Source organism: Photinus pyralis, unplaced genomic scaffold (assembly GCF_008802855.1).
Source record: "Photinus pyralis isolate 1611_PpyrPB1 unplaced genomic scaffold, Ppyr1.3 Ppyr1.4_LG1, whole genome shotgun sequence".
NCBI lineage: Eukaryota > Metazoa > Arthropoda > Insecta > Coleoptera > Lampyridae > Photinus > Photinus pyralis.
Window position 1 is genome coordinate 36,391,434 of NW_022170249.1, and position 26,641 is coordinate 36,418,074.

Sequence of the window (26,641 nt, forward strand, 5' to 3'; positions counted from 1 at the left end):
TATACAACACTAATCTTAATGTACATGGAACCTAAAAATTAAAGACTATTAGGTTTTATAAACATAGGTAATGAATTTTTTATTTAAAATTGTATTCAATGACTTTACATCTCACAATAATCCGCATTGCACTCAGTGAAAGTAACTGAACTTTAAGGTAAAAATGCCCTTAAGCAGTCGCACTATGAAAATATTGGACGCTGCATTATGCAGTAATGAGGAGCACATTCTATTTACCGAAAGTGAATTTGATATAATGCCAGTCGACATCATTGATCATGAAGTCCTAGAAACTTCTATGAATATAAGTCATAACTAGAGATGGGATTTTAGGCCCATTGGCCTATATAGTGCCGGTGAAATTAAAATACAAATTTTAACGTATAACTTATTATAAAGGGCACTATATTTTGCCTAAAGTGCCTTTTTTCGCAAATTGATACCTATTTTAGAATTTGTAAAGGGAATGTGCCTATTTCTGAGGCATGTTGACCTATTTTCTCTGTTTTTTTTTTTTTGAGGGCATTAACTGCTATGGTCATATTACCCCAATTAGGGCGCCCCCAAATCTCTCACTACACTTTAGATCTGTCTGTATATACCTATTTCTCTTAGAAAACTTAGGGTACTTTTTGCATTTATCGTTGCACAGAAGTTTTCGACATATTCTCGATTTAAACTATGCAGCGCCCTTTCGTTGTTATACATGGGGCATTCCTGAATTATGTGCCGAATGGTTACAGTAGTCCCACATCGTTCGCACTGTCGGGCAATCTCACCCTTAAGAATATGTTGGTGCGTTATCTGCGTATGCCCTATTCGCAGTCGGTGCATTTTTACATTTTCTTCCCTAGTGGCCTGGTCTAACACATAGAGTTTCCGTACATCTGGTTTTATTCGGGTCAGGTGAGTGTTACTTTCAGCCCATTTTTGTTGCCACATTAACCGGTTTTTCATTTTCAGGTATTCTCCTAAGTCCAACGGATGTATAAGGTTAACATCAATGTGATTACTTAACGCAGCCTGGCATGCAGCATGGTCTGCTTGATCGTTTCCAGGTATACCAATATGACTTGGTACCCATATAATAATAATTATAGCCTCTTTTCCATTTAAGAACTTGAGAATGGACTGGCATCTTTTCGTCATCGCACCAACAGGATATATTTCAGAGATCCCATTCACTGCTTCCATACAATCTGTGACGATGATAACATTTTGTCTATCGCCGATGGAGCAATATAACAACGCCTGCCACAGCGCATATTGTTCGGCAAAGCGAATTGAGGACCACGAACATAAACTCCATTCATAGGACTCTTCTCCAATCACCATCGCACTTCCAACACCTCTCTCCGTTCTAGACCCGTCAGTATAGATGATTTCATACGAAGGATATTCATTACATATATCTTGGAATTTCTGTATGTAAGTGTTACTGTTTGTAGTTGACTTTTTGTATTTCGCAAGTTCCGTTCTTATTTCGACTGCAGGAGTCATCCACGGTGCAAACTCTTGTGTAGTGTTTTCCAGAATTTCCGGAAGAGCGATACCTTGCAATTGAATATCCTCATAAAACCTCACACTTGCTGTTGTTGTTGGAATCTATGAATTGCACAATTTCGAAACACCTTGTATACTTTAGTCAAATCGGCAACACAGGTATAAATCTTTACTTAACCTCAACATTATATTTACAATACTTAAGGTGGGTTTATGCAAAAAATTTAAGAATTAATTTAAAATTAAAAAAGTTAAAACCTCAGAAATTAATTGTGTGGTTTATGCCACATTTAATTTATTTTAAATTTAAATTAAAAAATTAAAAGTTAACCAACTTTCAACTATTAAATTAAATGCTACGTGAAAACGCAAATGCGCATGCGGTAAATTTATTGATTTTTCCTAACAGCTGATTGAAATTACTTGGTCACGTCGAACACGTGCGTTGCGGGCGCCATTACTTGTTTACTGCTTGTTTACGTAAGATACACACGCGAAATGGATGATACCATTTTAATAAATTTGGTAGAAAAATACAATTTTCTGTATGATAGGAGACATACAGATTTTAAAAACAAATCGATGAGGGCCAATGCTTGGTCCACAATTGGTTCTATTTTAAACACATCTGGTAAGTTTTGGGTTTAGATTTGATTTATTATACATTATAATTAGATAATTACAGCTGGTGAGGCTGAACAGAGGTTCGCTGTTCTACGCAATAGGTACACTGTTGAAAAAAAGAAGATGAAAGCAAATAGATCCGGTGATGCAGGAGGAATTGAGAAGAAATGGCCCTTATTTGATATATTAAGTTTCCTGGACACGTTTATTATACCAAGAAGGTTAGTACACCTCACTGCTTTTCCTTTATGTACTGTAATATAATTTTTACAGAACTACAGGCAACATCTCAACCTGCTCAGCAAAGCAGGACCAAGAAACTCCAATTTTGGAGATGCCGAATTCCCCAGAATGGGATACCTTCACGCAAATAACACAAACTGAAGATCAACAACCTGCTAACACTCCTGCAGATTCGGAAACAGACGAGCCACCCAACAGTCCAGTAACCACTCGAGTAACCATTACACCTCCAATTACAAGACGGCCAAAACGAAAAAACGAAAAATAATTCTGTCCAAAATATGCAATTAGCCATTTCAAATGCCTTTTCGGCTTTTAACACGGCAATCCAACAACCCCCACCGAACGAGCCACAAGCCATGGATGAAGACGACCATTTCGCCTACAACATTGCAGCCTCCTTACGCCGGATAACCTCTAACAAAATAAAAGCACAGGCAAAAATAGACTTGCTGCAAGTAATGCAAAAATATGCTGATTAATGTTCATATATACTTCTTTTTAATTTATTTTTGTAATATGATTATTGTAATAGTTAGGTTAACAAAATATAATACAAACTAACAATAATATAACATTTTTATATTCAATGCGGTAAGCTGCCTGCATATATTTGTTGGATTTGCCATGGTACACTTCCAGCATCGGACACAAAATAATCCGCTAGCAAATCTCTATTTGCACCAACTCTGTGAGAAAAGTTGTTGGTGCCAATCCTTCCAATGCCTGTTAAGTGTTGTCCAGTACCTCTCCAACGACCTTCGTGGAGAGTCCCTTCGCCATCTATGTAATCGGCATAACCATTTGGTAGATATACTTTTTTGCCATTTTCTTCTGTAAGTATAAAATTGTGTAGAACCACAGTTGCTTTCACAATTTCTTCACAAGTGCTGAGGTCTGCGATAATAGTTTTTCTCAACACTCTCCACCGTTGTGCCACAATCCCGAATGCATTTTCTATGCACCGTCGTGCCCTTGATAATCTATAATTGAAAATCCTTTTTTTTTCTACCAAATGTTCTCCGGGATAAGGCCTCATTATGTTCTGGTGCAGTGGGAACGCCTGATCTGCCACCAAAAAGTGGGGTAGCAGAATGCTGCTTCCTGGTAGCACCTTTGGATTTGGTAGTTGAAGACGTTGTTCAAGTAGCGCACTACCAAATCCAGATTCTCTAAATACCATGCCATCATGGTTAGATCCGGCAGCCCCTATGTCCACCATATTAAACTTATACTGAGCATCGCAACTTGCCATCAGGACAATACTACACAATAAATTCATTTTTTATACATCTAACAAGAACATATTTATACCTGAAGGTTTTTTTGTAACTAAAAAACTGTGATCCAGAATGTTTGGGACTTTGAATAACTACGTGCTTCCCATTCACAGCACCAATGCAGTTGGGCATATTCCACAACCTGGAAAAACCGGCAGCAGTTCTCTCAAAATCGTTTTTTGATGGAGTCGATAAATAAATAGGTTGAAGTCGTTCCCAAAGGACTTGGCAAGTTTCTTTTATTATGCAGTGAACGGTGGTCTTACCAACATAATAATTCCATGCAATATCTTGCATGGACGTACCTTGGGATAGGAAACTGTTATTACATTAGTATACCATCACATTTATTATGAACTTACTGTAACGTCATCATTAATCGTTCCTCAGGATTAATAAAAATCTTGTTCCTAGGTTGTTTGGTCAAAAATGGCTTGACAATGTTTAGTAGAATGTGGAAGTATCTTGGGGTTAATCTAGTATATTTAAAAAATTGCTCCTCATCGTTGTTTTGCATATAAATGACCAGAGTGGCAAAATGTCCTAGTCGCTTCCGTTCACGATTAAGAGGCCGTATACCCCAACGCCTTCTACGTTTCTCTTTCATTGTAACTACAGCTGCTGCTGTACTTAATAAGAGCAAGGAAAATCCCATGCAGGTAATCAATTTACGCCTATTCATAGTATGTATACAATCAAGTACATTTGAAGAAACTTGAATATTTATAGGTTAAGTTTACGCGCCAAAATCAAGGTTATGTTTATAAAATTATGACAGTAAAGAAGGAGGTTGGGCATCAAAAACCAAAAGCGCATGCCTTAAAAATTATTTCTCATAAATTATTTCTTTTGGATAAACCGTTGTCTTGTGTTAATTTAATTTAATTTTTAAATTAGTTTTAAATTAATTCTTAAATTTTTTGCATAAACCCACCTGCCATCATCAGGCCTAGCTATAAATATATCCTGTGTTATATAAAAGATAAACTTATAATGTGCTTACCGTCAATATTTAAAAGGCAGCATATTTATACATGCACGAGAAGTGAGAAGTGACTGAAGTTAGCGATTTCAATATTAAATAAAATTATAATGCCTAAAAACAGAGAAGTGTCGATAAATAACTGGATTAAAGACAATCCCCATTTTAAATATCATGAAGGTGACAAATTATTTTGCAGACTTTGTAATAAAGTTGTAAGTACTTTTATATATAGCGGTAGTATTCTCCACTATTATCCTATGTTTCAAGTTTTCCTGTAAGAAGAAGTTTCACATCCTACAACATGAGAAGACCAATGCACATAAAAGGTTGCTATCGAAGAGAGTTTCTAAGCAATCACAGTTACCTGAATCAATTACAGGCAATGGAAATGTGAAAGCAACCTTCTATATGGATTTATGTACAGCACTAATTGCTGCAAATATACCTTGGTATAAGTTAGATAATCCGCAATTTCGACAGTTCCTAGAAAAATACAGCTTGACTAACATTCCCGATCGCACAACGCTAAGCAAACTTTATTTACCAAAGTGTTACAATCAGGTACAATATAATTTTTTAATTACAATTGTAATTTATTTTGTCTATCTTTTTAAGGCAATAAGTGATATTCGAGCAGATATAGGCCACTATAATGTTTGGATATGTGTGGATGAAACTACCGATTCAATGGGACGGTATGTTGCAAATTTAATAGTAGGAAAGCTCTCAAAAGATATGTTAACCACTCCGCACTTACTGTCTTGTAAGGTTTTGGAAAGGACAAATCATTGCACAGTAGCAAGATTTGTGAATGATAGTCTTGGTAATGCATATTGTAATTTTCAATAGAAGTTAATAAAATGTTTTGTAGCTATACTGTGGCCAAATGGAATACAATACTCAAAAGTTAGTCATGTACTCTGATGCAGCTCCATACATGCTTAAATGTGCAACAAGTCTTAAAGTGTTTTACCCCAACCTTATACATTTCACATGCATGGCACATGCGCTAAATCTTGTAGCGGAGGTAATCCGCCAGGAATACCATAATGTTAATGGTATAATATCTAATACCAAATAGTTATTTATATAACAAGAGCGCGAAGTTCAATTTCGCGCATTGAGACTGAAGGTATTTTGACGAGGCGAAGCCGAGTTAAAATATCAGTCAAATGCGCGAAATAACTTCGCGCTAGCGTTATATACAATATTTTTTCTACAACTGAACCGATTGTTAATTAAATTGCTGTTTAAGTTCAACTTTCTCCCGTGCGCGAAATACTTTTTTTCACTGTTGACGATTTCGCGCACGTTGTCAAGAGCAACCTTACTTATTAATTAACCGATTAAAAATCTAGTACTTCGCGTTTCGAAATCCGTCAGAAAATGACAGGTTTTTTTGACAGTTGTAGAAAAAAGATATTTTTAAAAGCTCCTTTAAGAGTGCAAATTTATAAAGAGAGGATACCTAACGTTGCACTACCACCTGAACCGGTTCTAACAAGGTGGGGTACCTGGTTAAATGCTGTTTCATTTTATCATACTCATTTTGAGCAGATAAAGGAGGTAAAAAATACAAGACATTGTAAATATATTCTACTGTACTGTTTTAGGTGGTGTTACGTTTTGATGCAGGTGTTGCAGTATCAATAAAAAATGCACAACATTTTTTTAAATCTCCAAATGTTAAAAACGAAATTGTTTATATTCATTCACATTTTAAAATAATTTCTGATACAATCACGAAAATAGAAGCAAGAAGCATGCCATTATCGGAGTCATTAGAATTAATTGAAAACTTAACAACTTCCTTACGTACAGCTCCTGGACCTGTAGCAAAACTTGCATATAATAAGTTAAAAAATACTCTAATAAAAAATCCAGGCTATGAACTCTTGTCATCAATTAAAAAAATATTTTGTGGTGGGGAAGCGGAACTTCCCTTAAATTTTCAAACAAAGGATGTACCTATTTTTAAGTATGCCCCAATAACTTCATGTGAGGTTGAGCGATCCTTTTCCATGTATAAACACATACTTAGTGATAAAAGACACAATCTTTCAGAAAAAAACATCGAAATGTTGATGGTCACACATAGTTTTAGTAAATCACAGTGTTAGAATATGCAAATTATGTATATAGTAGCATTTTAATGTTCTTTTATGTTTAATAAAAAATATGCCTATACTTTAGACCACTATGCATATAATGTAATCTCTCTTGCCTACTTTAGTGGTTTTTTTGCCTTTTTCCCTACTTTTTTTCATTTTCACTTGCCTAAAAATCCCATCCCTAGTCATAACCATAACTTAATAATGGAAGATAACAATGAAGCTCCTAATATTTTAATAGAATCCACTACCGCTGGTGTACCAAAAAGGGATATATTAAATAATATTCAAGACATTGAGTCTTCTATAAAACTGGTTGACTATAGTTCTTCAAGTGAAGACGATGCGAATATAGAAAACGTCAGACTATCTGCGCAACAAAATAAAAAACAGTTGTTAATAAGACGGTTCCAATCTGACGTTTCGTATTTCTCTGGCGAGAACGATAATGAGGACGAAGAAGAGGATTTCGTTGATTTAGAATTAGAAGTCGATGGAAATAGCGGTTTAAGAAACCCCGAAAAATTAAATAAAAAAAAACTAGGAAGCAAAGAAATCAGTTAGGAGATAAAAGAGGTTCAGGAAACTCCATGCAAAAGCAACTGCCAAAATCGGTGTTCTAGTTCATTTACACAGCTAGAACGTCATGATATCCACGAATTTTATTGTGGCCTGGGATCGTATATTCGGCAACGTGCTTGGCTTTTAGCATGGGTAGAGAAGGTGTCCGTACGGCGTAGAAAGCAGGATGCTGCCATTAGTAGGAGGCACAATTCTTTTAAATACTTTATTAATTGGTGTGACAAAAAAAGTGGAAGTATGTCAACAATTCTTATTAAAAACAATTGATGTGTCCCAAATGACTCTTAGATATGCTATCAACAATGCTGTTCATAAATGTGCAAAATCTGATCAAAGAGGCAAGCACACACCCCACAATAAAACGACCGCAGAAGTGAAAGACTTAGTACACGCTTTTATTAAGAAACTTCCAGCAGTCCCATCTCATTACTGCCGCAACCAGAGTTCAAGAAAGTATCTTCCGTCTGAAATAAGAAATGTGGCCAACTTATATCGTATTTTTTGTAAGGAATTAAATCAATGTAATAACGCTCCATCGTTAAAAGTATTTCGTAATATCTTCTCGAAAGATTTCAATCTAGGCTTCCATGTTCCCAAGAAAGACAAATGCCATTTATGTGAGCCAAGAAAATATGGCGCATTTAAAGAAACTGAGGCAACTAAAGAACTGTTTCACAAACATTTAGAAATGAAAGAAAGTAGTAAAGAGTTGTTTTTAAACGATCAAAAGGAATGTTTAAAAGATGATAGTCGTCTATGTGTTAGTTTCGACTTACAAAAAGTGTTAAACACGCCACATGGGGATAATATGCTTTTGTATTATTCCCGAAAGTATTCCTACAACCAAACTGTATACGAAAGTGGTTCGAGGAATACTTACTGCTTTTTTATGGGGAGAAGCAGATGGTAACCGGGGATGCAATGAAATATGCACCATTATGTCTCAATATCTCAAAGTTGTCGATGATAGAGGTATAAGAAATATCAGCCTATATTGTGACAGTTGCGCTGGTCAGAACCGCAACCGTGCTATGTTAGCAATGTTGCAAAATTTTCTACAGGTGCACTCAAATAACATAGAGACTATTACAATAGTTTACCTCTTACCTGGGCATACATACAGGGTGACAATTTGAAAACTTACCACCCCCCATATCTTAGTAAATAAACAAGATATTTAAAAAAATCAAAATCCGTTTCGGTAATTCGGAGGGGGAATCACAATGACATAGTTGGCGGCGCACCCCCTCCAACCCCCTGCGCCCCAGTCACCCCAACTTTTAAATCTTAAATAGTGACCCCCCATGTGTGATACGTCGTTGGAAAGCTCTGAAAAAATGCTTTCCAACCATACCAAATACCAAATAGCATTACATTTAGGTTAGTAATTATCGTGCAAATCAAAAAATAAACATGGAAAATCGTATTTAACTTGAACTTCCAAAGCCGACTCGACAGCAACTCATTTTTGATCGCCAGTTATAATCTATTCTCAAACTCTTGTCGAACCTTTCCAATGTTGGTTTTGCAATATTTCGACATTCTTGAATTATTCTCTGTCTTAGTTCGTCTAATGTTCGCCGGTTGCGTTTTAAATACGACAGATTTCAAATGTATCATATTAGTTTATTTTTTGATTTGCATGGTAATTACTAACCTAAATGTAATGCTATTTGGTATGGTTGGAAAGCATTTTTTCAGAGCTTTCCAACGACGTATCACACATGGGGGGTCACTATTTAAGATTTAAAAGTTGGAGTGGCTGGGGCGCAGGGGGTTGGAGGGGGTGCGTCGCCAATTATGTCATTGTAATTCCCCTTCCGAATTACCGAAACGGATTTTGATTTTTTTAAATATCTCGTTTATTTACTAATATATGGGGGGTGGTAAGTTTTCAAATTGTCACCCTGTATATGCCAGTGGACTCTGTCCATGCAACAATAGAGCGTTTTATGAAGCGAAGAATTGTGTGGGCACCGTCAGAATGGACGACAATTATATCTAATGCTAGGGTCAATCCAAAACCATTTAATGTGACAAAAATGCATTATTACGATTTCAAAAACTAGAAGAAGTTTGGAGATCACATACTACCAACCACCACGACCAAAACTTCCCATGGCCAATTATTAAAGATAAGTCAAATCAAGCAAGCTTGTTTTGAGAAGGGAAAAGCTACATTCCAGATCAGCTACAACCAGAGTTGGACTGGGTCAAGCATAGAGTAACCCAGTGACCCGGTGACCCAGTTCGTTTACTGACCCAGTGACCCAGCTTGACCCGGTGACCCAGTTTGACCCGGTGACCCAGCTTGACCCATCTTGACCCAGCTTTACTCAGTGACCCGTCTTGACCCGGTGGCCCAGTAATTAAATTATTGTTAGGTATCATCCAAAACAATTTCAAGTAACTTTTAATTTAAAAAAAAACTTCCTCAATAATATTCGGCAACAAGCACTTAGCCCAATTTCATTCAAGAGAACTAATACCTAAAAAAATCAAATGCATTTGTTTATAGTTTGTAGTCAAGCAGTCAATGAAAGTATTTAGAGAAAAGATTTATTTGGATTAAGCTAACTAGTAGAAAAAAATTAAATGTGAATGAACACCTGTAAGCAAACTGGTAAGCCCTGAAGCAAAGAAATAACATTATTCTAATACAATTCGGGACATGGAAAGTTTTTTTACGGCAGTATTAAAGCAAACATCACAGAAATGGCAGTTGTCAAGCAATCGAGTATTATTTTCAACAAACCAGCATTTCATTTATTTCATAATCTGTACACTTGAACCGAGGGCACTGACTTAACTGCGTTATTCGATCAAACTAGGTGACTGGGTCGAATTGGGTCCCCGGGTGAAATTGGGTCGCTGGGTCAAACTGGGTCACTGGGTCAAACTGGGTCACTGGGTCTAACTGAAAAGAGTATGACGTGACCCAGCGACCCAGTTTAATTTAGTGACCCAGGTGACCCAGTGACCCAGTCCAACTCTGGCTACAACTGTGATAGACAAAATAGCTTTGTTAATGTCCTGCAAGCAAAACGAAATGGTAAGTATAGTGTACTATATGATTTATTGTCATAATACTTTTAGCGCTAAAATATAATAATTCTGAATTGACCAATGACGTACTGTATTCCCAACTACTCCCAATATCAGTAATGAAGAAAAGAGATTTAGAAAACCTTTGCAAGAAGAATATTATACCTCAGCAGTTTCACGCAGAATTTTTCGATCTTAGGGCAAAGAAAAATATGAAAGATGTTCTGGCAGAAACTGATGAAGAAGACGAGCCAGATACGGATCGCGATGATAGTTAAATTATAATTGATTATAAATAGGGTATAAAGTAATATTTTTAATTTAGTTTTAGTATGATTTACTACGTTACTATACATTTCTTTACCACGTACTGTTTTCTTTATATTATTGATTTTGTATTTTTCGAGGAAAAAAATTATTTCATGTAGTTTGTTTATAGACAAACATGATTCCAAATAATAACCACTAAAGTATCGTAACTCAATTCACCTTACTTGAAAATTAGCGTAAGTTCGATACTTACGATAACACTATAAGTAAATTAGTAATCGCAAAAATAACTAAGTCTCAAAATTAATAGAAAATAACGTTTTAAAGAATAATTCATTCCTTATATCTCTTCAAAATAGCATTTAAATTATAATTAAGATTAGCGGAATTACTATAACCGTTTATTTATGGAGTATCAAAAAACTCTCTGTCCTGTAAAATTACGCATTTGATACTTACGATAATTTGGCAGATTGTCATCGATATCGTTTACCAAGGGCGCGAAGTGAGTTTTCGCTTTAGCCACTATGGTGGAATATTTTGTTATAAAATGTTTTTTGGTTTCATCATCAGAGGGTGGCCAAAGTCGTCCATGCACTTTTTCCCGCCAATGGTGGTGACATTGGCCAGGTATAGCCTTAATTTTGGCGACAAACACGGTTCATTCTATGACGTCACGAATTAATAGGGGCGCCAAAATGAAATTTTTCAAAAGTTTTGGAGTGATATAATGCTATGTAAATGTTAGGTTATGAAACGTTCCAATTTTTTATTTGTATGTTATGGATTTCAAAGAGCATGTTGTTTACACCTTCTTCCCCCCTTTTTAAAACCCCATTTGGGTCCGGCCAACTTCACGACAGCCCGGCCCAAAATGAAATATGGCTAATTTTTCGATGGGAATTGTTTGTTTACGTGTGTTTGGCTATTTTCAACGTTTTGGGCCATATCTGATCATCCCTACCATCCTAGACCCAAGAGCCCTACTCTAACCCGAAAATCGAGTTGCTGGGTATACTTCTATACAAAGTTACACGTACGTCAAGCTTTACGAAAAACTTGGGTGACAGTCTATCATGACCTGCACTCAGCGGCACCATGACGTCATACACAAAAATTATAAATGTTTACGTAAATCGACTTTATTTCGGCAGGAGCATGTTTTGTCTTATTATCAAAAATGTTGGCCATTAAAAACTGAATAAATTTGGTTATTACTCAAAATGTGATATCACGCATGGTTTCGGAGATACGTGATCGGAAATTAGATGGTGTTACAAAACAAATTCAGTCTTCTCTTTTATTACAGAAATAAACAAAGTGTATGTAGTAGATAACAAATTGTTTTCCTCTTCTACGTTCTGATTTTTGAAAGGATTTTTGCGCTCCCTAGTTTTTTTACTTCTACATTTACAAAACTCACAGCATGGAACATCGTGTTTCCTGCAAGAACAATTACGATCGTTGAACACTTTATGCATGTGCAGTTTCATATCCCGGCAAACGTCTTTCAAATTGGGCAGGTAGGAGGTGACCGTTACATTCTTGAAATCCGAAGTGCCTAGGGTCGGGAAACAGGTACATGGTGTCAAGACAATTCAGCTGAAATACCATACCCATACAAAGATAATTATCCTTAATTATAATGCAATTTCCTTCGGCAAAGAGAATAGTACGTCTTCTTGAAATCGACGTAGCAAGTATTCTTTGACTGCCTGATTGGTAAAGAGCGGCACGGCACACCTTCATCTACACCTTTTCCACTTTTATTCGAGAAGCTGTAAATTGTATTTGAGAATTGTTACTTGTATTTGAGAAAACATCAAAGTCGATGAGAATAGTCAGTTGGATTTGAGAAAACAACAAATGTAGTTGAGAATAGTCAATTGTATTTGAGAAAGTATCATTTAATTTTAAGAAGTCGTTAATTGTATTTCAGAATGTGTGATTTGAATTCGAGAAGTTGTCAGTTGTATTTGAGAAAAAAATTAAAATTAAAATCAACTGCCCGGTTGAATAAAAAACAAATGAAGTTATGCTTTGTTTGTACTTTGTGTATAGGATGTGTTTTGCACTTTTGAAAGAAAATATTGACGTAATTTATGTTAATTACTTGTAATATGGAGCTCAAAGACAACTGCAGCATTTGCCGATCTACCATGTTGAGGAAACAAGTAACAAGAATGTTGCCGTGTAGACATTTGTTACATGAAGTTTGCTTAGGAAACCAGCGTCAATTACAGGTTTGGAATGCAGAACAATGTCCTATTTGCCGACAAGCTATCGAGACAATGGAAAACATTGAAAGGAAAACATATCACAAGCATTCCGTCCAGGATCGGCGAAGAATTGTGACTACTGCCAACAAAGGAGAAGATTGGGTGGCGTTGAGCATTCAACTGAATGTGCCCTACAAAACAGCATACCGGTGGGTCAGATCGGGAGATGATACACCTCTACCCAAAGGGGGTAAGAAGCCAAAAGTTATCTCGGAAGAAGAAATTGATGTGATTGTAAGCTGGACGGAGGACGATACTGGACTTACCCTAGAACAAATTAAAAGTAAGGTTTTGACTACTTTCCAAAAAACTGTCTCTATATCAACAATCGGAAACTACCTTGAGGACAGAATATTGACATTCAAACAGGTCCACTATGAACCTGTAACAATGAATTCAATTGCAAATAAGGCTAGACGAGCCGAATATGTTCGATCTTTAAACCAACTTATACAACAAGGAAAACAAATTGTTTGGCTTGACGAGACCAACTTCAATCTGTTCTGTAGGCGTAAAAGAGGACGTGCTAAGGCTGGTATCAGAGCAGTGCAAAAGCTACCTGCAAGCAAAGGTCCGAATGTACACTTAATTTGTGCAATCTCGGCAGCGGGCTTGTTAGCTGTGGAGCGAAGAAGAGGATCGTTTACTAATGAATCAGCGAATGCATGGGTTGAAACGCTTATGCAAAGATGGCAAGACACTGGCAATCGGATTGAGGATCTGGTAGTTGTTGTTGACAACGCTCCTTGTCACAGCCGGTTAGAAGCAGTTCTCGATAGGACACCAGCAACACTTCTGCGGTTAGCTCCTTACTCACCAATGTTGAATCCCGTGGAAACAATATGGTCTAAAGTGAAGGCGTTTGTAAAGGCAAACCTGCGAATTCCACAAGTTCAACCTCCTGGTGTTGGAGAACAAAGACTCATCTACTTAGAAAATGTGATTGATACCTATTCAGGGCCGCATATTTAAGAGCAGCTACAATGGCACCCAAGCAACTCGAACATGGACAAAAAAAAACAATCTAGAGGGAGCGTCCCAGGACACCCCTCAAAATGTGTTGTTGTAGGTCCCCGAGCAACAAACCAAATCACGTAAGCGCATCTCCGGCGCTGAACAAAAGAGGGGGAAGAAGACCAGGCTGGTTCAATTAGGTCAAACGGCGCCAACACCATCCTCCAAACCATCCACCTCCCGTGGCCCAACTCGGACCCAGAGGCAGGCTTCTAGAGCTAACTCCGGACAGGCGGGCAAACGCGTAGGTGAGAAGAAAAAGAGGCAGAGGTCGGATGACGACACCAACCCAACCGCCGACAAAAATGGCAGATCACAGCCCCAATCAAAGGCGGGCGTCAGAAAGGCTGAAGCACCCCGCATTCGTAACTACAAGCAAGCTGCCGAGAGACAACTTAAAGTAGCAATTATTGATACCAATAACCACCTGGGTAGGCTAACGGCCTATTATCGGAGATATTATCTTTAAAAATATATACACAGCCTCTTTTATTATTGGTTGTTTTCATGGGCTTAGTAAACCTACTGACTCCCATTTTTATCAAGATTTGTAAACGAATTCCAAAATTCAGAAGGTACAGGAATAGAAGTTTCTTAGATGCAAACAGTACTCTTAGGACAAATGAGTCATTTAGGCTCAAGCAACAACCAGAACATCATCATGGACCGTCTATTTTACGAGTAGAAACACTTAATATCAATATGGTCGAACAAGTTCCGTTGGACTATATGCATTTAGTCTTGTTGGGTGTTATCAAAAGAAGTTTATGTTTATGGTTTCGGGCAAATAAAGCTGTTCGCCTTACAAAAAGTCAAATAGAGAAATTTGATGAAGCTTTCCTTTCAACAAAAGATTTTGTTACATCTGATTTTTCACGGAAACCTAGGAGTGTTCATTGTGTAGACAGGTGGAAGGCAACTGAATTTAGATTGTTTCTATTATACATCGGTCCTGTTATTTTAAAAAATATTTTATCGAAAAAACTTTATTTTTTAACTTTATCTGTTCCAATCAGATTCAACAGAACAATATGCTTATGCAAAAGAACTTCTTTCCTATTTTGTAAAAAAATTCAGTTACTTAGAACAACATGTGGTTGATGAAAGTTATCAAGAAAAAGGGCCCAAAATACATTATAAAAATGGCAAAATCATAAAAGTGGAACTCTCTAGCATTGCACTATCTTTACACTTCAACGAATGCTTTTGTTTATTAAGGGATGGGAAACTTGTTTTAATTAAGAACATTATTTCTATTAATGATGATATAGTTTGTTTTGGAAATTACTATATTCATGTAGAAAATCTTTTTACTAGTCCATGTGATTCAAAATTGGTTGGCATATTTAAAGTTGGGAACAATGATACCTCCGAAACAATTAGATTTAGTGTGAAAACATAGTTTCAAAATGTTTACGTATTAAATCTGGTAAAAGCTTTCTTCTTATTAAACTGTTGCACTAATAATATATTCAATAAATAACCTGCTATCACATAAATTAATTTTCATAATAAATAATTATACTAAATTTGACCTGTACCCGAGCCTGTACCTATCTAAAATTTTCCAATTTATCTTCTTTTTTACCTAGAAACTAGTCATCAGTATATAGAAACATCAATTGATTTAAATCAAGATTAAAATCATTTAAATCATGTTAAAGTTGTTTTGCAGTCAAATTAGACTTACTAGGTACCCAAAAAATTATACTTTTGAGAAATCTGTAAAAAATGTATTGAATGAAGATAGGTTGTATACTACAACATATACTACTTAATACTCTTTATGCCCAAATTTGATTGTTCTAACTATTTAAAAATGTGTAGGTATATGTTATAGTCAAAGTGATTATTCCGGGCATTATTCATAATGACTGGTCAATGTGAATAATAAGGAAAATTTTTTTAACACCCGCCGGAATGATTTTTTTCAATATCTTCTCAGTTTCATAAATGGCGGTGGTTTCCGGGGGCTGTTCAAAAAATTGTTCTTCCCTTAATTAATCACATTGACCAGTCATTGTGAATAATGACCAGAATAATCTCTTCAGAAGATATTGATTTTTTGAAGCAAAGAAGCTTCGATAATGACTAGCAGCAAGCCCGAGAGTAAGCCATAATAATGCAGTCATATACTTTTGAGTCCGAGGAATTATATTCGGCTTCCTGAGCTGACCACCGATAAAAAAAAAAGTTGGTGGCCAAAATCTTTAAATGCCAAGGCGAACATGATTCGCGGGGATAAACCTCAGGAGAATTGGATTCTCTATGATGTTGGATGATATTAATATTACATCACAGTTACATATCGTGTAAAAATCAAGTAACTCTATTTATATCATGGTTATATCAGCATTCAACTAAACTGTTACGGACATTTTCACCAGATTTGGCGTTCATATTTACCTTGGAGTGATTTTATCTATGCTTTGAAGTGATATAACAAGAAAAGTCTTGAGCTGGATTGCGCAGCTGCTGAATCTCAGAGCAATGCACATCAGCGTTGGCGACGAAACACTAAGGTGCACAGTAGTGAGTGGATGCCCACCAAGGTGGGGTGCTATCACCACTTCTGCGGAACTTGACTGTAAACAGGCTCCTCTGTCGCCTTAATGACTATACGCTGGGGTATGCGTATGATATATCCATACTTATAACCGTCAAATTTGAAGCTACTTTATGCAGACTGATGCAATCAGCTCTTACAGTAACCGAAGAATGGTGTGGGGAACACTTCTTGTCCATCAACCAGACAAAAACGGAGCTAGTTCTCTTCACAAGATAAAGAAAGGTAGAGGCCCTCTACTAGAGGGTCTTCGATCTTCCCTGCTATTCCAAAAACACCTTCAATTTTCAGTCAGTGAAATATCTAGGAATCACACTCGACAAAAAACTGAATTGGAGCAAACATATCCAGCTCATAGCCGAAAAAGCAAATAGGGCTTTCTGGCAAAGTCGCCGCGCTATTGGAAAAATTTGGGGACCATCCCCAAAGGCTGTTCTGTGGCTGTACACTGCCGTGATTAGACCTATGTTCTGTTATGGAGCAATTGTCTGGTGGCCTAGAACCAGACTCGCCACAACAGTAGCACTCCTTAAATCATGTGCAAAGACTAGCGTGCCTTGCCTGCACAGGGGTTGTTGAATAGCAAAGGCAGTGAGGGGGGCCACTCCCGAATTCTGGGCGAGGCGATCAAGCGACTGCCTATCCTAGATTGGAGATCGGACTCGCTCACTCCTCAATTCATATTAGGGAAAAACTATCACATCTTTTTTGATGAGAATATGGCATCCCAACCAGATATATTCATCTTCACGGATGGATCTAAGATAATGCAAGGAACATGCACTGGTATTTACTCCAAAGAACTGAACTTCCATATCACCCAACCACTAGGCAAACTTCCTACTGTATTCTGGTCAGAGTTAGTAAGATTAACGCTTAGTGCAAGAAAAGTTCTTATGCATAACATTAATAACATTAAGAACAAAACTATCAGAACCTCAAGTGACAGCAGGGCTGCCTTGCAGTCACTTGGTCACTGTAAAATTACCTCTAGGATGGTTTCCGAATCTCACCATGCACTAGAGCAAGTAGCAAGCAGCAACACCCTTGAGCTCGTATGGGTCAAAGGGCATGCTAGAACGATAAATTAGCCCGACTGGCCTCAAAACAGGCGTTTTATGGTCCAGAGCCGGCTCTTCCACTTACAGTTACAACTGTAAACAACCTAATAACTCAAGACACCCAAACCCAGCACAGGGCTAGGTGGAACTTGATGTTAGATTGTCGCCATGCGAGAGAAGTATTCAGAGGACCATCTCGTAGCTTGGCGCGTTTTTGTGCAGGGATATCAAGGAAGAACCTGAGGTTACTCGTGGGTTTACTTTCTGGGCACTGTAAGCTAAACAAACAAATGCATTGCATGGGTTTGGTGGAATCACCATCTTGTAGACGATGTTACACAGACGACGAGACGGTACACCACATACTCTGTGAATGTCCCGCTCTAGTCCAACTGAGACGATCCATGTTGGGGGAATCCTGGCCGGACATGGCTACAATTAGAGCGCCGCCTCCTCTTCCAGCGTCCTAAGGTTCATCTCACGTGTGGGATGGCTTGAGTGACGTTGATGGGTCGGGCGACCCTAGTCAGGGAGGTAGTGCAAAGGGCCCGAATTTGAGGCCTAAGTACGCGTGGACCCTGTTCACCCTCCTATCGTAATCCAGAATCCCAGGCCCATTTTAAATAACTCAACGCCTTTACATTATCGTATGACCCATCTTAAAAAAACACCGTGTGTATTATATAGTTGGAATAAATTTGATTGATGGGAAGTAATCGGCCTTCGGTAGGGTTAATCGGTGGTATTATTAGTTAGGGTAAATTAGGCCACGATGAACGTAAATTGAACTATTTATTTGGAAGTTCAGATATTTCGAGTGCCTATCGCGACTCTTCCTCAGTGGAACCACTATGTAAAACATTTAATTTAAACATTTGTAATCAAAAAAAGCGTACTTACAATAGGTGATTAAAAAAGTCCAGAAAACTTTGGATTATAAAATGGCGACATGTGCCAACAATTGTCGCCATTTTATAATCCAAAGTTTTCTGGACACACGCAGATGAAAAAACTTTTCAAAACCAAAAATAAATCAGTACACAATTTACTATTTACCGCTATAACCGTGCAAACTTTAAAACAAGAACAAGTTACAATGGCGGCAACGAGTAAACGAAATTTTTTTTGTTAATGAAATATTGATTTGCATTACCAAAAATGCGCTTTCATCACACGCATATCCTGATTTACAACTTGTTTATTACTGGAACGATCGGCGTCGCCCAGTCGAAGTATTCAACCAGCGTCAAAATTCTTTAATTCACCAACCTGTCCAATTCGGCACGTATCATTTCCTTTAATGCGAAAGGCAAACCGCATTTTCTTTTAACATTGCTTTTGAATGTTTTAAAGTACCCAGGCCTTTCGCAAAAATATTATTTGTTTACTAGTAGACGCGTTTCATGGTCCTCTCGATACTCTATTCCTTGACGTTTACTAGGTTTATTTATTTATTTATTGATAAGGACAGCAAGACGGTGACGACCGGAATTTGTATTTTTTTGGTTAGTAAGTACCTACCACAGAGAATATTCTACAAAAATGATAAGTAAATTGACAAATATAAACATTGCTTCCATTTTTGTTTCAATTTAAGTACTTAACAGTAAAGAAAAAATTGAAATAATTGTAATTCGAGGTTCAAGTCGCTGCTTAACAGTTTAGTTTACCAACGTGGTTATGTTTACATTCTTCAGTTATATTAAGACATATAGAATACACTTCCATCTACAACTAACATTTGAATTGGGAATTTTTCTTTTTCTATCCTAAAGCAGTGTCCTTTATAATGGTCGTTTCGGCTCGAAAATTACCTACTTAAATTTCAAGCGGAGTTTCGAAGCACTTGTCTAAAGATTTCTAGAAAGTAACTAGCCACATTAGATATGTCGACACAGAAATCTGTAATATTTAGCTTTATTACACTGCATAACCTTATTTCATCCTTCTATGTGTTGATAAATGCGTAAGGTTGAATTCTTTTCTACAAGGTGTCGCCTGCAGTTTAAATTCTTCAACCCGATTTTTTGGTATTCAGATGTTGCTGCTCTCCGGTCATTTCCGGATAATTACTTAAGGGATTAGCAATTGTATTTCACGTAAAATTGAAAATGTCATTCCCAATTTTCATTTTATTTTTAACATGTATCAGCAATTAAAAAAATGTTTCTATTTTCTGTTCGCGCAGTCATCACTAGGACATTACTTACTAAAAAAATTCAATACGTTACCGATTCGCATTGTACTCTTCTTATGACGTAGCATATAGGTTTTGTATTGTTCGACTACATTCGAAATGTTCTTCCAATTGCAAATATGCAGACCGAGCAATCCTCTAAGGATCGTTTCTTTAAAATTTTATTGCAGAGCGATGAAGTTGGAAATGAAATTAAATATTTATTCCTTTTTCAAGATGGCTTTTAACAGGAGGTAACAAATTTTACCGCCACTCTCAAGTGAGAGTGAAATCTAATAACAATATGGTCGAAAGGCTTTTTATTCCATTGACTGCTGATACTTATGTTTTATTTTCGTATTTTTATGTAGTTTTGGTTTACTGTTTTAACGATATTATTACGCAAAATACCGTGCATTATTCCCACTATTCTCTGTTTTTTAACTAGGAAGACAGATTTAAGAGTACGGTCGTAAATTTACTGAGATAACTATGTGCAATCAGAGTAATTCGGCCTGAAATTATTTTTTACTGTGAGAATTTCAATTTATGACCGCGTAAAAAGTAGCCTCGTAAACACAACCTTATTACTAGTATAAAATTTTGAAATTTTTCTATTTTCTCAAAAATGGAATGTATTAAGAGCAGTGTACCTAGTTAATCAAATTCTGCAAGAAATATTTGATAAGTGTCCGTTCTGACGTTGAGGAGGTTTTAGTAGTAATAAATAATACTAAGACGAAAAACTTCAACTTGAAACTTCAAAGTAACATTCACTATTTGGCCCATTCTTATTGCGTTGACAGATTTCCCCCAAATCTCACCCATGACTGTAGGAATATATCATGGGGATGGTAAACCCGAATCGCGCCCTTTATCTGATTTTGTTGCAGAAATCTCAGACCTTCTAACTAATGGACTTTTGTGCAGGGGAAGGAAATATAATATTATTTTGGACTGCTACCCAGATAGCACACGTGTACCTTTCGGAAGTCCGTAGGATAACGACACCGGACAAGCTGGTCGTCTATAGGATATCCTGAATCCACTGAAGTACATACTTAGGACGTCTACAGATTTCCAAAGGAGACACTTTTGGATATCCATGGAATGGCCTGCTAAGACCTATTTAAGCTTTGTAACTATACATCCCTGGGATTACCTTCGGACGTCTGTGGGATAACATTGGACAAGCAGGTCGTCAACAGGACATCCTGAATTCACTGAAGTACGTACTTAGGACGTGTACAGACTTCTAAAAGAGATACTTTTGGATATACACGAAATGATCTGCTCAGACCTATTTAGGTTTTGTCATCCTTACATCCCTGGGATTTCCTATGAAAGTCCGATTCGTATTTTTTTGGGGCGAGGTCAGGATAAATTTGGAATGTGAAATATAAAGTCAAATTTCATTATGCAATTTAATTATAAAAAACCAAATAAATTTGAAAAAACACAAAAAATAAGTTCTCACATATTTTCTACTGTGATTTTTTTTGGATCTTAATCCTTCCCAATTGAATTTCATGGCGACTTCATTGGGAAATAGCCTGTTGAGACATCTTTCTTATATACTTCTTTTTCGTAAATTTTTTATTTCAAAAGATACAGATCTTCAAAGAATTATTCGTTCTCCGACTAAATTTGCCGCCCAGCAAGTAAACTGCCCTTAATATACTGCCGTCGTTTTGCAACATTGAAAAGTAAGATGTCTATTATATTTTACTTCAAGCGTCTGCAGGAAAATTGTCTCATTCACTTTAGGTCCAACCTTTTGTTGTTGTCCGTGTTTTTGTACTATTGGCACAGATTGAGTGTTTAAATCTGTGCTATTGGGAGGCAGGAGATCTAACACTTCTAAAGCTTATGAAGAAATACCCAATTTTGAATATTTGTTTTTGTTACCAGGATTTGTACTGCTTTCGTTAGCTATAAAACGATGGATAGGTGCTTCGCATTTTCGAACCGGATTTAATATGCAGTTTATGACTCAGGTTAGATTAAAAACGGCAGCTATGCAAAGAAGAGACAAAAAATGCGTGTTATGCCTAGATGAAATGTCTAGGGGAGTGTGGGGTAAGTTGACGACCTTAAGGAAAACTGCCATAAAAACCGAAATAAACATTATATTAAGGAAAATTATACACGTAAGTTAATGTGTGTACAATCATAAGATAATGACACAACAACAAAAAAGTTTTTCTATTCCAAAACAAAAAAAAATCTAATTTTGGTTTTTTTTTTCATCTTACCCCACCTATGAGGTAAGCTGGCGACCCTATTGGGGTAAGATGGCTAATCATGACACATGTCACAAATAAACTTTCCTTGCTCGTAATCGGAACATGCTTCATGCCACCAAGCATTGCACACTGGATCCAATCTTCTAAAGGAGGGTCTGTAAACAACTCTGAGCAACCAGGGCAAAAAACGTCCTCCTTCTGTTTCCTGTTACTGGACTTGTTCGACAAATTGATTCTTGCATTAATAACTTTTTCTTTTCTTTTTCTTCTATTTTCCTCTTTTTTTTCGGCCTCTTGTTCCTTCTCTTCCAGCATGTTTTTAATGGGAGTGGATGTTATTACTGTTGCCTTCTGCCGCTTTCTTGGTTTAGACGATTCAGGTCTATTGTATTTTGGAATTGGTTTGAGTTCCCAAGGAGATTTATAATGATTCTCCGCCCCCATTGTACTGACTTGTTCAGGAGGAGTAGTAGGTTGCTCAGGAACATCGGTATCCGAGTGAACCAAAGGTGTTGATTTTGGAGAAAGATCAGAAGTATCAGGAGGTTGATGGGCAACTATATTTTGGGATGTAGAGGGTGTGGCTGCACTGCACGATGAAGTGCTAGGTAAGGAAGTATTCAAAATAGTAGAACATTTAGTTATTTGTTTTGTACATTCTTGTGTATTTTTTGTAGAACGAAATTTAATTTTCAAAAGAGGCACATCATCGTCTGGGTCTGAATGTTCCATATTAACATTTTCTGTATTTTCTTTGTCTTCCAGATTCCTCTCATACACATCTGACGTAACAAAATCGGCTACGCAAATCGATAGATCCTAAAAAAACAAGATAGGTGGTTGTCTAGCTGAAACAAATTGAATAATTAATAATTGGCATTCTGTTTAAATATAAATTTCGTTATTTCCTTGTTTTCAGATGAAATATCTAATGAAGAAGAATATTTATTAACGTCTAGGTTAAACCAAGACGTTTTACAAAATTTCTGTTCTTGCATTAGACAACGAGGGGGTTTCAACAGAAATCCTTCATCAAGAGTCCGAACTAGTTATAGAATAATAACTCTCGCAAATTTAATGCAACCCCCTGACACATCTAGCTACGTGGAAGATAGGTAGAGACGAAATGCTAAGCGAAAACTTAACTTGTGAACAACCATGTAACCCAACAGCGTTAAGAAATACAGCTGTTTCTGATGTAGATGAAGCGTGTTCTTCTCCGTCTTCGTCGTCGTCTGCTGTATCATCACCATCAAGTAACGTCGAAGAAGTTACCCTCGAAGATTGCGCCACAGTGTACTTTGCTGGTTATTTAGGAAAAACGTGTGTGGACAAGTTCGGTTGTGCAATTTGTAGTGAACTATTGCTTTTAGACACTATTGACTTAAATGATACGAAGCAGTTATTTCTTTTACGAAAAACTTACGATAATAAGTTCGAGAGTTCAATTGGATTAAGGGCGCCTACGAAATTCTTTAATAGAGTTGTAGAGGTATCTATAAAAATCATTATTAGGTGTTTAAAATCCAGACCTGAGAGGCGGAAATTGGGGCTGCATATCTACCACAAAGTTGTAGAGGAAATTAATGAACATTTCTCGCAGTTTAATAGCGAGGATGAGTGCCAAGATCATAGAAACTTTTTGCTAAACTTGATGGCTCGCACTGTCATTTTCAAATGGTGCAAGTTGTGCAATTTGCACTAATTTAAAGTAGTTAGAGCGCCTAGGTAAAAGTAACAAGAAGTTGATGAAAATTTGGTCACTTATTCTCTGAGAGACGCACTTTCCAATGGTCAAAATAAAAAAGAGATCCTATGTGCCGTTTCTGAGATATTTGACAGTAAAGACAGGGTATTTTAACATGGGCTCTTATGGACAGACACGGTTTTTTTGTACTAGCGAAGGTGTTTGTATCAAGACTTAAATGAGATGGGTCTCATTCGAAGCGAAATTTTGTGACGAATCTAAATATGCACGGAAAGGTACATATTCATGATGAAATAAAGAAGATATTTACCGCCGGCGCGGCGTCTGCTCTGGCGGCGCGCTATGCAGCAGGCGTTCAAATCTGATGACTTTTCCACTAATATTGATTTGATCGAGCATGTTCAGAGGAGATTCTTAAAATTCTTATATTATAAAACTGAAGGTCATTATTCTCCTAGAGGGTTTTGTCATGAAACTTTACTAAACCTATTTCATGTTAGTAGTTTAGAGGATAGAAGAATAAAATGCACTTTCCTATTTACTTGTATCGCCTCTATATTATCTGTGTTAAATGTCCTGTAATTGGAAGGTAGGGGAAGGAAGGAAAGTAACGATTAGTGTCTGTGTCTGTACGTCGCTTATTATTATTATTATTATGTCTTTATTAAATATTATCAAGTTATTCTAATTATTACAATATTTTATTTTATACGTGATTACTGTCATGTATATTTCGTAATATCATTTCTGCATTCCCTCTTTGCACTTCGAGAGCGATCTTCTGGCGTAAGAAGGTGGTAGATCTTGGGTCTCCAATGGTCTCTTGTATTATTTGTCCTAATTGTTTGGTGAGGGTCAGTGCTTCCTGTCCCCACACTGCACACACCACTTGACTCCAATCCAATAGTGAAGAAATGTTTGTTTTCTAAAAGTGTGTGATATTTGGTTTTCTTATCTGACCCTGCTTTGCGTATTATCGCTCCAACTCCCGCTAGTGCTAGTCGTCGATATCCATGAGCGAAAGTATCTCTTATAGTAACATCCCAAGTTCCTTGCGTTCATGGTTGCAATGTTCTCTCATCTGGACGCCTTCTGTCATTGTGTATCATATTTGAGGTACCCCGTCATAACAGCCCGGCCAGAATGGCCTTGCCAAAATAGCCCCGTCATAATAGCCTCCATAAATGTTATTCCTATAACTATAAGTAGTGCAGGACTTCGCCTAGATACTATGTATTAGTCCAGTGGCGAGCCACTTGGAGACATTCCGTTGGGATTTAAGTTGTTTTATCCATACGGATTTATTATACTATATTATATCTATTTATAAAGTAGCTTTATAAAAATATGTTAATTATTATTTTTACTTTTCTAATCAAAGTGGTACCTAATACATTTTCTGGTGATTAATTAACTGATCATTAACTTGGTACAATTGCAAATCATAATGGAATGCATTGCCAATTATCAAATTGTGCCCATTAATGTTAGTTTACTACGGTGACTTAATTGCGAGTAGGTACATAGTTCTCAAGGCCAAAAATTTCTAAATTCCTTAAGCATTGGATGGGTGTAATTAAATAATCGACTAGCCCCTAATGAGTTTGAAATCTATATAAAGGGCTGATAAATTGTTAAATAAATCAATTTAGTGTTGTCTGTGTCACGGTTGCCAGTTTTTTGTATAATCAAAGAGTATAATGGAGAAAATAGTGTCACAGAAAGGAAAGGAGTTATTGTTGATAGATGGGCAGCGGTATCGACAAGCTCGAACGAATGCAGATGGCAGCATATCGTGGAGATGTGTTACTCTAAACTGCAGTGGACGATTAAAAGTGTCCAGAGGCGACGTGATTAATGTTATCACAGAACATAACCATGCTCCAAATCCAGAAAAGAACATGGCGGCGGTTAAATGTGTTGCAGAAATGAAAGTGAGAGCAGCAAACTGTGTAGAAAACCCTCGGCAGATCATACAACACTGCAGCAATGGGTTAGCGCTAGGGGCATCAGTTCATTTGACGACGTATACCGCATCCCAAAGAGCAATTGAACGGGTTAGAAACCGTGCAGAGCAGCCATATCCCAATCCAACAGCCGTTGCTGATATTACAATCCCTGCAGCTTTGCAAACTACTTCCAGAAATGCGAATTTCCTTTTATGGGATTCAGGTGCAGAAGACCCTAATCGCATATTTATGTTTGTTAACTAATCAATTTAAGAAAGAACAGGATCATGTTGAAATACTACACACCCGCATAACCGCTGGTATTCAACATCCGGAATCGTCAAAACGGAAGTACGTGCAGCTAAATCGAAGACTGGAGGTACTGACCGACAATTACGACAATACCGCTGTTATGGATTACCTCAGAGGAATTTCACATAATATGGAGATATAACATCATGGTGAATTAAGTTTTGCGATTATTCATTGGTTTTCGGTTTTGGGTTTTATTTAGTGGTTCTAGGATATTTTGTGCGTACAGGAAATTTTTGTATTGTACTTTGTATTTGAATTTTGTATACTTTTTTTCACAATAAAATTTGTTTTCTTTTATTAAGGTTTATTTTGCCGTCTTAAGGAAAGTGCGTACTAAGGAATAAATTGAACCAGTATTGTTTCTATGTGGGCTATTTAGACGGGGCGATTATGACGGGGCTGTTTTGTGTGCGGGCCATTTTGACGGGGCTATTTAGACGGGGCCATTTTGACGGGGCTATTTTGACAGGCCACGCATATTTGAAGGTTCCAAATTGACCGCAAGACCAGCCTGTCTCATTGATCTGCCTATAATGACGTTTATTATTATTATTATTATGGTCGTTGTTTCTTGTGAGAACTCAGGTCCAGCCTGGTTAACTAATCGCACGGATTAAAATCAAGTAACGATTAGTGTCTGCGTCTGGTGAAGTTATGTAGGGTCCTAAAAAAAATATTTAAAAA

General features: G+C 37.0%; 3 protein-coding genes and 2 long non-coding RNA genes across 6 annotated transcripts; 4 read left to right on the plus strand and 1 right to left on the minus strand.

Annotated features, from left to right (window-relative positions):
- The first annotated feature begins 60 nt into the window (after positions 1 to 60).
- LOC116160639 lies at positions 61 to 1,676 on the plus strand. Its single transcript, XR_004143277.1, has 4 exons — positions 61 to 906; positions 964 to 1,058; positions 1,118 to 1,428; positions 1,494 to 1,676. It is a non-coding gene; the product is annotated as an uncharacterized LOC116160639 (long non-coding RNA).
- A 77-nt stretch (positions 1,677 to 1,753) lies between these two features.
- LOC116160559 lies at positions 1,754 to 3,971 on the plus strand. Its single transcript, XM_031473816.1, has 3 exons — positions 1,754 to 2,134; positions 2,189 to 2,348; positions 2,401 to 3,971. The coding sequence occupies exons 1-3, from the start codon at positions 2,002 to 2,004 to the stop codon at positions 2,636 to 2,638; spliced, it is 531 nt and encodes a 176-aa protein (XP_031329676.1). The 5' UTR covers positions 1,754 to 2,001; the 3' UTR covers positions 2,639 to 3,971.
- On the minus strand, positions 2,957 to 3,971 carry LOC116160253 (protein ALP1-like). The gene is made up of 2 exons (XM_031473413.1): positions 3,685 to 3,971; positions 2,957 to 3,635 (listed from the first exon to the last, which is right to left on the minus strand). Exons 1-2 carry the CDS (start codon positions 3,945 to 3,947, stop codon positions 2,957 to 2,959), a joined length of 942 nt encoding a protein of 313 aa, XP_031329273.1. The 5' UTR covers positions 3,948 to 3,971.
- Positions 3,972 to 4,604: 633 nt separating this feature from the next.
- On the plus strand, positions 4,605 to 5,665 carry LOC116160649. 2 transcript variants are annotated; one of them, XM_031473900.1, is made up of 5 exons: positions 4,605 to 4,847; positions 4,903 to 4,961; positions 5,015 to 5,196; positions 5,251 to 5,458; positions 5,507 to 5,665. In XM_031473900.1, exons 1-5 carry the CDS (start codon positions 4,807 to 4,809, stop codon positions 5,557 to 5,559), a joined length of 543 nt encoding a protein of 180 aa, XP_031329760.1. In that variant the 5' UTR covers positions 4,605 to 4,806; the 3' UTR covers positions 5,560 to 5,665. The 2 variants fall into 2 exon arrangements, with proteins under 2 accessions (XP_031329760.1, XP_031329758.1); XM_031473898.1 differs by having other exon boundaries at positions 4,903 to 5,196.
- Positions 5,666 to 6,019: 354 nt separating this feature from the next.
- LOC116167042 lies at positions 6,020 to 6,822 on the plus strand. Its single transcript, XR_004144497.1, has 2 exons — positions 6,020 to 6,201; positions 6,249 to 6,822. It is a non-coding gene; the product is annotated as an uncharacterized LOC116167042 (long non-coding RNA).
- Positions 6,823 to 26,641: the final 19,819 nt, after the last annotated feature.